Below are 12,923 nucleotides of genomic sequence, written 5' to 3' on the forward strand. Positions count from 1 at the left end.
CATGCCGCTGTGTACCCCTTCTTCATAGCAATTATGAAAGTCACAGTTTTACTTCATTTTGTTTAAAATTTTCATTAAAACTGGCCTCCACTACAAGACCATAAATGAGGGCAGCTACTGTATTTGTTTCTGTTCATCATTATATCTTAAATGCTTAGAACAGTGCCAAGTGCATTACAGGTGCTCAATACATCTCAATATATATTTTAGAAAAACAGTTCTTTGCTCAGTGTGGCTTCGTGAGTGGAAAGAGGACTGAATTGACAACTGAGACCTGGGTTCTAGACCCATTCTGTCTTAATTAGTCGCATGGCCTTAGATAAGCCATTCGCCACTTGACCTTTCTCCTCTGTTTGCTAATACTATGGAAAATCAGACAGGTGGCTTATGTCTACAGACCCCAACCTTTTGACCATCATAGATTATTCTTCTTATTTTTCTCTGTATTTTTAAAGTGACTATATGAAACAAGCTAAAACTGTTTAGGTAACAATTGTTCCCTTTCCTTTGTACATTACAACCAGATCTAAGTGTAGGCAACCAGGTTAAGCAATCAGTAACCAGTGTATGATCAAACGTTAGGGGAGCTTCCTTGGAAATGACTGGGTGTGGACAGCATGAGAAATCATTGCTTTAAATTTTGATCCCACTTTCCACTGGAATGTGCAAATCTACTGCTGTCCCAAGAAATGCTGAGATCATCTGAGCAGAGTCTGGTCCCTGAATTGGGTGGTGAAGGGGCATAATTTTAGTAGATGAACTTCTGGCATGAATAGATCCTGTTGATTGAAAAGAAATCATTTAGTGCCAGACTGCAACCTGGCTGCTCATGGAGCCATGTTTAGATCTTTTCTGCCCTCTGTCTAGGGCCCCCCTCAAATCTCTCAAACTATCAGTCTTTCAGTGGTCTGACAACAGGGAGGCTGACTTGCCTCAGCAATTCATTCACCCTGCAAAACCATCAAGCTCAACAAATTCACTGGGATCGGAACCACTTGCAAAGTAAAGTTTGTTCTACCCCTTGTCCTTAATTATTTTCTGGAAAGAGAGAGGTTCAATGCAGAGAGAAACCACAAACAGCGTACATTTGCCTAATGTGGTAGTTTACAAAAGTCTCTTCACGTGCATGATTTCACAGCAAACTTTATAACAGTCAGCAAAGGCAGGTGTTATTAGACTTGTTTTGCAAGTGAGGAAACTGAGGCTCTGTGGCATAGTGAAAAGCCAGTGGTCTGGGAGTCACTACAGTCTTAGGTCACACCTGACTCCACCAATTACCAGTAGCAAGACCGTGGGCAAATTACTGCACCGCCTCCAGCCTCAGTTTCTACGTCTGTAAAATAGGGATAATACCTCAGCAGGGGCATGGGGAGAACTGAATAACTGGCAAAGGTAAAGCCAGGCACATAGCCGATGCCACGGAAATGTCCTTTCCCTCTTGGCAGAGCTGGCACTCAGTTCTCAGAGTCCCCAGACGTGGGCTCCTTCGGGTAACAGTGAATTCCCATCTGGTCTGCTGTGGTCTCTAAAAATGTCCGTTTTGTTCACCTAAGAGCCGGGCAGAGGTAAGTGCTCTTACCTTGAGTCTGGTCAGCGTGTGCATGTCTGCCATGAAATCCAGCACCTCGCCGATGGACTGCCGCACGCACTCCATGGCCGCCGTCCCGCACTGCAACACAAGGACGCCGCTGGGTGCACGCGCTCAGCCTCCGCCTTCCTATTGCCCTGACTGTCTCGCTCCGATTTCATGCTGTTTGCTAATGAGTTGTTTCATTTCTCCGGATTTCTGACTCACTCCACTACTCTCAGCATAGTCTGTGACGGTCTGCTCAGAGCAGGGACAGACACTGACAAAAGGCTTGCGGTGGGGAGCAAAGGAACAGCCTGTGGGAGAGGCTTGACGTGGTTTCTCCACTGGGCGATTTAACTGGTTTTTGTTTGACTGTTTTTCAAGTGGTTGGTGTACAAAGATTTAACCTACGTAAAGCCATTAGTATCCATATCGGACATGAGTCGCACTAAAACTGCAGCAATACTTGACCACTCAAGGAAGTCTTATACACATCAAATACGGGACACCAAATTCCACCACCAAAATCCTGACTTTCTCTATTGAAAACAGAAGTATATTGACACATATTGTGTTTGCCGTAAGAGCCCCAAATTTTTATATGTAAGTCAAGTCTCTTACAACTTAAGTCTTACGTGGTAAGTACATTACTAAGTAGACAAATGCATTACTGTTGTGTTCTTGCTAGGGATAAATAAACAAACAAAACGGTCATCTTCCCCAGACACTAGCAGCATGTTTGGGAGGTTTTAGAGGACAAGAAAGCGTACTTGTGTTTTGGGTTATTAAACGGCATAAGCCTGCTCTCTCGGGGCAATGCGGCGAATTCAGGATTATAAGCAAAGAAAAGGGAAATGAACAGACAGGCTGCTACATCAAAGCTGCTTGAGAACCCACACATCAGGCTGTGGTTTCATGTGGATCAAAAGCAGGCCGTCTTTGAAGCCATCTGAATACTACACCAAGGCCTTGCCTAGCTTTCTTTAGGAAAATCTGAAACGTTATGGACTTAACTAGCTCACCCAGTCAGAAATCATTTTCCCATATTCATGTAAATCTGCACGGCCCTGAACTATATCACCTTCTCTCTCTTCTAGACTGTTACGCCTGTCAGGTCCTCTGACAGGATAACAAACAGTAAAATAAGGTCATTGGCAGTTCTGTCAGAGTGTTTTCCAAGCATTTCATACGTGCTAAGGTTTTCTTCTTTTAATTTAAATCAAGTGAAGGAATTATAATAGGTTAGTGTGCCCCTGCTTTGGGAATATTAATCCTTTAATGCAAGAAAGGATTTCCCCCCGATTTATTCCATTTTCTCTGACCTTTCACATGTCATGCAAATAGGAGCATATTCTCTGCTCTTGCATTTCTTGAAAGGGATTTGTTTCTTTCAGGGGCAATATTTCATACCATTTCAAGTAGGCAAATGTCATGGAAAATAATTACTGGGAGCATTATTTAATATTTGTCTTTTAAGTTTAAATTGTACAAAAAAAAAAAGAGAGAGAGAGAGTAAAGAATTTACTATTACCCAGTTACGTCTGCTCTAGAGACCAGCAACTATATCTAATAAAAGCCTGAAAATACACGTTAGAGTCAGGATAATCTTAGTGAGCCATATACACTTATAAGACAAAGCATGTGATTTCCAATCTCTCCCCTTTTCTCTCTCTGCAAAACGTAAGTATAACCTTAGATGTGTTATTAAAAAATAACATAAAGAATCACACTGCACTTATTTCAGAAGACCTATATTTATTTCAATGATGATAAAGATGTTGAAAATATACTTTAACCCCAAAACATGAATTGAAGTGAATCACATCCAATTCTTCCTCAAAACTTGTGTCTGATTTTAAAGTGACATTGCTTAAATTATAGCAGTAACATGTGCAATGTGAAAAACTTGGAAAGTACCAATTAGTAAAAGAAAATTCGCCTTAGCCCTAATCCGTCTTTCACCTGTGAGCCGGCCACTGTTAGCACTTCCAAGTTCTTCCGGAGCACATGACATACACACACACATACAATTTTTTAAAAAATCCTCACCTGAGGATATTTTTCTATTTATCTTCAAATAGAGTGGGAAAGGAAGAGAGACACATCGATGTGAGAGGGACACATCGACTGGTTGCCTCCTGCACGACCCCAACCAGGGGACCGAATAGCAACCGAGGTATGTGCCCTTGACTGGAATCGAACCCACGACTCTGGTCTGTGGGCTGATGCTCTACCGCTGGGCTGAGCCAAACCGGCCAGGGCATACATACAATTTTTATAAGACTGAGATTTTTTTTCTAACCTGCTTTTATACTAAATCCATCATAGTATTTTCCAGTCAATTAAGTATTCTTTGAAAACGACTTGGTAGTCACATAATAGTGTATCTTATAGATATACCTTATTTTACTTAAATGAAACACTAATGTTGGACATTACTTTTATTTCCATATGTTTGCTATTTCAAATGCTGCTTTAATAAATATACTTGTATAAATTCCTTATGCACACATTTAATTACTTCCTCGAACATATTCACAGAAGTAAACTGTCAATCTGTTCTTCAGCAAGGTTGTACCATTTTCACTATGGCCAGTAGCTTAGGAGAATGCTTGTTTTGTTTAATCATCAGTAAGTTTATTCATTAAGAAAAACCTGCGGATTTGCTAGCTGATTTTAACTTTTATATTTTTTAATATTTTAATAGTTAATATTAATTTACAGTTCACTGATGGCTAGTGAGGGTAAAAGGTATATTTTGAATGGCTTATTGGTCATTGGAAAGGTTTCTACATGTGGACTCTACAACTGTTTTTGCCTTTTAGTTGTTATTGGAATGTTTTGTCTTTTACTTGTTGATGTCAGTAAACTTTTATATACTAATGATATTATTTTAAGCTATCCCCTTAGGTAGAAAATACTGAGTGTTAAACAACTGAGCACTAAGGAAACCAGTGAATGTGCAGCAGCAACTGGCTAGGTACTCACAGAGCCATTTCTCCTCTTTCTTAGTATGCAACTAGACCGCATTTCCCATCCTCCTTTGCAGTTAGGTGTGGTCATGTGACTGAGTTCTAGCCAGTGGAATCTGAGTAGAAAAATCTACATCCCATTCAGACCTGGCCCATGAAAACCTTCCATGTACCATATTCTCTTCTCTTTTCCCAACCATCAGCCAGTTACAGAGGGCTGTACACGGTGCAAGGAACCTGATCTCTAAGTGTTCATACGAAAGTCCTCCTCCCTCTACCAATCAAGATACCCGCTGGAACTTCACATGAGCGAACAATAAACGTGCTGTGTGTTATGTCGCTGAGCACTGGCATTTTATCTCAAAGCATTTCCTTAATTACTATTAAGAACTCTTTAAAAAAACAGTCTAGCAATTCTACTCCCAGAAACCTATTATAAAATACAGTCTAAAATATGGACAAAGATTTAAGCACAAAGATGTTTATCACATATTAGTTACAATTGCAGAATATTGAAAATAACTAAAGTGTCCAAAAATAATTGATGTTTGTTAATATTACTTTTAATAGTTACTGTCTACTCAGCACTTACCACATGTCTGGCATCATGCTAATATGTTTTACACGCATTATTTCCTTCAATCCTCCACCTAGACATTGGGCCCTGTTATAGCCCATTCTACAGATAATACAAATCAAAGAATCACAGGTTAACTAACTTTCCTGATTACACAGCTAGTAAATGGCAGACCTCATTCTCTGCAGTGAATCTAGCCCCTACACGCTTAACCACTATACTCTGCAGCCATTAACCTTTGGGGGAAATGCTTATGATGTATGAACCAAAGTGGCACTTATGGTTTCAACTGTGTTTAAACAAGTACACAGAAAAAGAGAAAGAATACAGTATGTTAGCAGTAAAATTATCTCTATTGAATGATTACTTTTCCTCTCTCATAAAATTTCTACACATAAATAAATAAATAAATAAATAAACAGTTGTTTTAAAAAATGTTTACTGTTGTGGGTAAAACTGGTATACTTATAAATGTAAATTAATAATGCCTTTTTGGAAAACAATATGAGAATATGTGCCATTAATATATTCTTACTCTTTAAGGAATTAATCCCAAATATATAATTCAAAATAAAGGTGAAGATAACCTTTGTAGGTACACACACGCATACACACACACATTAGCAAAGAAACTGGAAAGTATATAAATTTCCAACAATATGGGAATAAGCTAATTAGGATACTGAATACTCAACTATGGAAAAATATTATAAAACCATAGAGTTCTCATTTTAAAGCAGAGGACTTATAGGTGATCCTTTTCCTTTATTAAATTTTCTCTACTAAAATTTATAAATAATCTAAAGTTTCTGAGTTTTGTTGCAGTAAACTTGCTATCATAAGTAATTCTGGTTTTTCATCTTCAATACTGACAATGAGAATCGTAATAAATTTTACCAAATAGTTCACTACTTGATAACAATGCAATTTTTTTTAATTTTCAGAGAAAACATTTTATAAAGGAAAATGAGGTATTACAATGCTTATTTCTTTCTGGAAGTAGTTCAATCAAATTGATTAATGGCAGCCAATATAGGAAAACCAATTCTGGAAATATGAAACTGTAATCAAACTTATTCTTCTTTTTTCTTTTGAATCCTCACCCGAGGATATGTTTATATTGATATTTTTTGGGGGGCGGGGAGAGAGAGAGAAAGACATCAATGTGAGAGAGAAACATTAATCGGTTGCCTCCTGTACACACCCCGACCGGGGATTGAGCACACAACCTAGGTAAGTGCCCTGGCCCAGAATCAAATATGCAACATTTTTGGTGTATGGGATGATGCTCCAACCAACTGAGCCACCTGGCCAGGGCCAAATCTACTCTTTATGTCTGCTCATTTCTTTCCTCTTCTTAATTAGCTGCTTCAATTTTACTCATGTTTCCTGGAATTAAATGTTTCTAAGGGCTGAGATTAATTTAAATTTTCACTATTGCTCTTTTTAAAAAGATGCTAATGTGTGTTCAATTTTATAGTTGTTTGTTCTATCAAAGTGAACCAGGACACAGGCCAAAAACACTTCTTTGCTAAATGAGGAAATGAGAAAACGTAAAACACAGACAATGAATTCAGTGAGGACTTACTCCAGGTACAGAGGCGATCATGTGTTTGCTCAGGATTGTCGACTCAGCTAGTTTGGTTCCAGCATCTGCACAAATAAACTAATAAGAAATTGAAAGAATAATTATTTTTAAGAGCATTTGGACAGTAATAAGTAGTTTATAATTTTATTAACTTGGCTTAAACTAATTAGTGTTTACTTCTGTGACAATCTGCCCTGGATTAATGGTACTTGCTAATCATGACTGTCGATTCCTATGAGAAATTCAGAATCATAGTACTGAGATGCACACACAGATTCTTACTTTATCCAGACAGCTAAATGGCACTGAAAACGTGCATTCAATCAGAGAAAAAAAAAGATGTCAGCGTGGTCCGATTAATTCTGAGTTATTCTATTTATTCTTCAGCACTTCGTGACAGTTACTGAATTTTCATAGATTTTTCCAGACTTCTATCATCATATCATACATTTAGAATGAAAACAGAAAAACAATTCACCTCAGAGTGAGTATTCTAGCTGTTGCTTCCCCTCCAAGCCCCTGCCCCGCCCCCCCGCCCCCCGTGTGGTCTTCCTCCTTCCACTGCATTCACACCTCTCCTCAGTGCTGATGACGACTCTGACCACCGTCTGTGTCCCCACAGCACTTTTCACATACTTCCATTGTGACAGTCACATCATTAAATTGCAATAACTTAAGAGTCTATTTCTTAACCTGCTACAAGCTCTTTGAGAGCATAGACTCAATGGACCTCGCCCCCGGCACTAGTTCCGTGCCTGACATCTCAGAAGGGCAACTCTCAGCAAGAGTTGGTAAAATGCATTGATTCATCAATTATGCACAACTAGGATCATGATGAGGATGGATTTGCCAGATTGCAATTTAATTTCCTTCTTTACAGGTGTGTCCCACTTAATGCAACACCCAACTATTTATTAATGATTTGGGGAGGAAAGTTAAACACGAAGTCTGTAGAACTTGCTATGAGCAATTATTTCCTGGTCAGTTTCTCTCCCCTGGCCTCTGCCCAGTGGCCCCAATCACTCTGCTGCTCTGCAGAGTCCAGAGGCTCGGAAACAAGCTTTGACACTGACAGCTCCTCCTCCCAGTCCATTTCACTCTCACACTCAAAGAGCACAGAAAAGTTAGGTAGGTCAAGACAGATGAGTACAGACAGGCAGACTCAGACGCTGTCAAACAGGGGAGAAGTGACACAGGTTAGGGTGGTAGAGAAAATCTCAAGGAAGCTGGATGAGAAACAGAAACCAGGAATATTGCAGATTAATCAGGGTCAGCATTAAAGCATTAGTAATAGGCAGCAGGTTTTGTCTAACAAAGAGACGCTATAAGCCGAAGGTCAAGAAGCCCTTAGATTTCTGGTTCAAGGCCACAAGCGAGTCTTCAGGTGTGTTCCTCCAGGAAAGGCATTTCAGTGCAGGTAACTGAGAAGGAAATGAGAAGACAGCAAGCAGAGCTGGCTCTGGAAGCCGCGTGGCAGGAGTGGATACCGATCTCCACGCACACATTCTATCATTTCCACTTGCCTCAAATCCAGTTACAGAAGGCTGACTGTATTTGGTCGTTAACTCTAAATCTGGCAAAGAAAGTGCCAGCTAGTCACATCCAGGGAATTCCTAAAACTTTCCATTGTTTTACTCAAGAATGCTTATGTCTACTCCCTTCTTTCTAACACAAGGACAAGTAAATAAATCAGGACTTTAAATAAATAAATGAAGCCTATACCTTTGGCCAAAACCTGTAAAAATCTGATAGACGTTAACATGGTGAAAAGAAGAAACTCCCCAAATCCTGGCTTAGTTTTCCCCACAAAATGTGTTTTCAGAAGCTCTCTGAGTCTGCAATCTAAGACAAGCTACTTATAACTAAGTTCCAAAACTTCTGCCAGGACACCAGCATTTTAATTAATTTCTTTAAAACAGAAACAAGAGACTGTAGAGCTAAGAGAGGCCAAGGAGACAGGAGCGCATCCGAGTGTGCGGAAAGGGAAACCCAGGGAGCAGGCGTGCCCCTAGGTGGTCTCAAACCCTCGGCCCCTCAGTGTGCTCACACAGCCTGGCTGTGCTCTTGAGGGAAGATAAGTTTTGTGAAGGACAAAACATCTCTCGCTCCTACCAGCAGAAGCCTCCCTTACCTCCCATACTCCGCAAAATAGAATGAGTAACACCATGTAAGTAGGTTGTCGTCCATGTGGTGTCAAGGTATGAGGCCAACTTCAAAAGTCTGATCTGTGATAACTCTTAGAAGTCAAAATTAATCAAAAATCACCCCAAAAGTTATGGAGGTGTTGCAGAGAGTCTGGTATATCAAAGGGTTCAAAAGTGCATAAGCCTAAAACCATCTACTATTTGTGTTTTATCAATGCATTTTAATCCAGTGCATTTTATCATAACATGTACAACTAGTTGTCATCTTTATTTTATATAGCTGTCAACCAGGAACTGAAAAACTCCATTGTAATTTTATAGAATTGCTCAAAATATAAAGAAGTAACTAAAATCAGAGAGGGAAAGGATGACTGCCACACAAGGAAGAATTTATACTTTCAGACAGAAATATGCACTTTGCCACGAACGCAGAAGAATACAGAAGAAACGCAACATCCATGAGGTGTCATTACTAAATTCATTATCAAAATGAGACTCAAAATAGTATCTCCACTTCTCATCCCAAAGAGGGATCAGATTGTTAGTAACTCAACTAATATTAATAACTCCACATCAATAGTACCTGTGAATTAAAAACAACAGCGGCGTCCCTGCCATTTCTTTGTCCTCCAGCCCACAGCTAACCTATCTTTAAAAGAAAAACTGTCACCCACATGATTTCTCACACTTGAATATGCAGGTATATCCCACACAGTGGGAGTGCTACTTGCAAATCAGCAGAATGTCTACTCTTGACATATAATAGGAGCTGAGGACGTTCTTTTAGATTTGAGCTTCTATAGCCTTTATATGGTGGCTCTTAATGGGTTATCACTCTATTATGAAAACTCTATTTTAATCCATCTTGAGAACAATTACAATAACATCTTACACGTAAAGTATCTACAGCAGATCCGTGGAAAAGAAAACGCTGTAAGTGAAAGCAACTGTCGATAGATCTGATTTAAAACAGTATAGAGCCTGGGTCCAAAGTGCAAAAGAACCACGCTCTAATCGTGGACAATTTAGATTCTGCAGAATACAAGATTTTTTTCTATTTGGCAAATTCTTTCCTATCTCCATGCCTATTTTTCTTAAAAACACAACAAAACAAAAACCACTCGAACATCCAAGGCGACCTGACTTCACACGTAAGTAAAAACAAATAAGAGGGGTCATGACTGGACAACCTCTACAGCAGGCTGGGTGGTTTCCCATGATCCTGGCTTCCAGGAAGAACTTCTCGGAATTAAAAAACAGACTGGTACCTGTCACTGCCTTGAAATGTTTAGAACTTGGGTGACCCCACATTCCTCAGGCAAGTGTTTCATTGCTCTTTAAGGGGACTCTACCGACAGCGTATTTGGTGAACAGCAAAGGCATGGTCTAGCTCAGAGAAGAATATAAACAGCTCCGTCTCTAGGAATTCATCTATCTAAAGATACTCATTCGAGAGGCAGAGGAAATACCCTAGTGCTTCCCTGGCGGGGAGAAGAATGAAGGGTAAATCCAAGGTTGGAGAGACTGACTCTTCTTACTAATGGGTCTGGTGTCATTTATGAAGGCTCACCAGGGGAGTTCTTCCCTCCAAATGATGCTTTCTTTTCTGTTTCCAAGTTGCATTTTCAGTTCAACAAAGCCACCCTCACTGCCTTCATATGGTGGTCACTGATGTCTACAAAGGAAGTTACCATCTGCTTCAGACACACTATCTGGCCATCCTATGAGCTGGGCTCCGGAAGCCAGGGCCTGGCCCGCCCCGTCAGTAAAGGGAAGCTCCCTCTGACTCCAGGCTACATTCTCTGGCCTCAGAGGAGCGACCAGAGAGCAGGTTATACCCTGTGCTGTGCTCCAGGGTACACCGCGGGACCCAGGCAGTCAAGGGCAAGAGAAATAGGAACAGGAAAACCCTACAGAAAGATCACTATTCATGAAGAGAGATGAAACTGTTATTCAGCTATTCATGAAGTTGCTTTTTCATCCCATGAGTGGCCCCACAGAAGACTCCCTCCATCACCTGGCCAGAAACCACAGGGCAGATACAGGGACGTTTAAGTATGCCTCCCTTTTACTTCTCTCAGTAATGAAAACTGTTTATTCTAAAAGCTTAGAGAACAAAGATACATTACTTTGAAATGGCATGATGCTTAACATACTTTGTTGGAGGTGGACACATTCACAAAGTTGTTCTTCATGGGCACGATCTCAAAATGTCTCCAAAATACCTCTCCAACCTAAATCATTTTTCAGCTTGCTGTTGTTGTTTAATTTAATGAGTCAACGACAAATACACATTTGTTTGAAAAAGATGAAAATGGAATTTACTGACCTGGTATATAAGAGTCCAAACAACACATTCAGAAGAATCTACTTTTTTGCCTTCTTTCTTCCTAAAATGGATTTGTTTCTGTTATTTATTCACCTCACTGTGATGCAGTAATCACTGTTTTCATGGTTTCCTCAAGCGCAGGGCAATTGTAACTGTCAGTGTTCTGCTGCTGTCTTGTGACAGGTGCTTATTATGGTTGACTAATGCATCTCCTAGAAAACCAGCCCCCAGCCGCAGTCACGGTGTCGGGGGCTGGACCCTCAGTGGATCAGCCTCGTAGATCGGCTCTGCTGAGACTGGGGGCAATTAAGGGAATGCTCCCCGATGCCCACCACAAGAAAGCACCCTGAGGGCCTGAAACCTAGGCTGCTTGGAGATGGCAGGTCACCAACCAAAACACTATCAGAAGCAAGTGACTTCTAGACACTGCCAACCTGCTAGCCTTAAAACTCTCGTGGCTATTTCAGTTCACCCGCCCTCGCCCCCGGATGGGTATTGATCCCATTAAGCCTCACAGGCACTTGTGTCAAGTTGCTTGTCCTCAAAAGCAGTATAGCTGCTGATGTGTGAGGAGGGGCTGGCCCATGGCAGCCCACTGCAAGGCCGTCAGTCTGCCTGCCCTCAGGAACACACACATTCCAGGCTGTGGTTTTTGCTTCTGCCTTCCTCTTGAGCTGTCTGGCATCTTGGTTCAATGGGAGCCACTTCATTCTGACTACATCATGCCCAGCATCCACTGCTGTCATGGCCAGCCATCAGCGCTCTCACAGAGCTTTGATGTGTCCCCAAAAGCTCTTAAAGACAACTGAAGACCATTCTTCATTGAAAGTGTACAAACATTTTACTAAATCTCGAGGCTCTGAGAAAAAACTCAGCTCTGGTCCTAAGGATTAGTAGTATATGGTAGTTAAGGAAGGGGACCAAGGAGTGGATTTTAAATGATAAATGACTGGTATCCTTCCTCCTCCTCTCCTGGGTAAACACCTCAGTTTCTGTGCACCCTTCGAGGTCCACACATCCCCTTTTCTCTTTTTTTTATCCTCACCTGAGGACATTTTTCCATTTTTTGTTCAGATAGAGTGGGAGGGAGAAAGAGGAAGAGAGGAAGAGAGAGAAAGAGAGAGAAACATCGACGTGAAAGGGACACATTGAGTGGCTGCCACCCGCACGACCAACCAGAGCCGGGGACAAACTGCAACCGAGGTACGCGCCCTTAGTGGGAACTGAACCTGGGTCACTCTGGACCGCATGCTGACGCTCTAACTGCTGAGCCAAACACATTCCCTTCTCTACACCACAGTACACACCTCCGCTACTGTGCCCATTGCACTACGGTGGAAATTTTGTTTACATGTCGACTTCACCTGCCAGATACTAAAGTTGGAAGGAAGGGGCCATGGTTTATTCATCTCTGTTTCCCTAGCACCAGGGCCAGGTCAGGGCTCAAAATGGCTTAATGAGCTTTCCTCCACCTCCCAGGCTGAGCTGGCCACTCCTTCCTCCACAGTACTTTACAGACTGCACAATGGTCAGCACACTATCAGCACAGGGCCTACGGCTCTTACATTTCTGCATTCCCAGAACCTAGCCCAAAATAGGTGGTCAGTAAATATCTGTCATGGGAAGTACTGCTGAGTAGTCAAACGTGGCCAGATAATGAAAAACCTCAGAAGTTCAGGCACCACAAGGTCACTGTAGGTTTTCAGCAGAGGGTGTGATCTGACAAAAAGCAGAATTTTAGCA

The 12,923-nt window shown here is 41.2% G+C and overlaps 1 protein-coding gene across 5 annotated transcripts in view; it reads right to left on the bottom strand.

The window, feature by feature from the left end:
- The window catches only part of UNC79 (unc-79 homolog, NALCN channel complex subunit), a 238,396-nt gene that overhangs the window by 16,723 nt on the left and 208,750 nt on the right, over window positions 1-12,923 (bottom strand). For all 5 annotated transcript variants that reach the window (XM_036257786.1, XM_036257803.1, XM_036257794.1 and 2 more), the window contains 2 exons: window positions 6,708-6,785; window positions 1,580-1,669 (listed from right to left, as the gene is read on the bottom strand). In XM_036257786.1, coding sequence (XP_036113679.1) covers window positions 1,580-1,669; window positions 6,708-6,785 — 168 coding nt within the window. The remainder of the gene's footprint in view (window positions 1-1,579; window positions 1,670-6,707; window positions 6,786-12,923) is intronic.

This window comes from Molossus molossus, unplaced genomic scaffold (assembly GCF_014108415.1).
Source record: "Molossus molossus isolate mMolMol1 unplaced genomic scaffold, mMolMol1.p scaffold_m16_p_1, whole genome shotgun sequence".
Taxonomy (NCBI): Eukaryota; Metazoa; Chordata; class Mammalia; order Chiroptera; family Molossidae; genus Molossus; species Molossus molossus.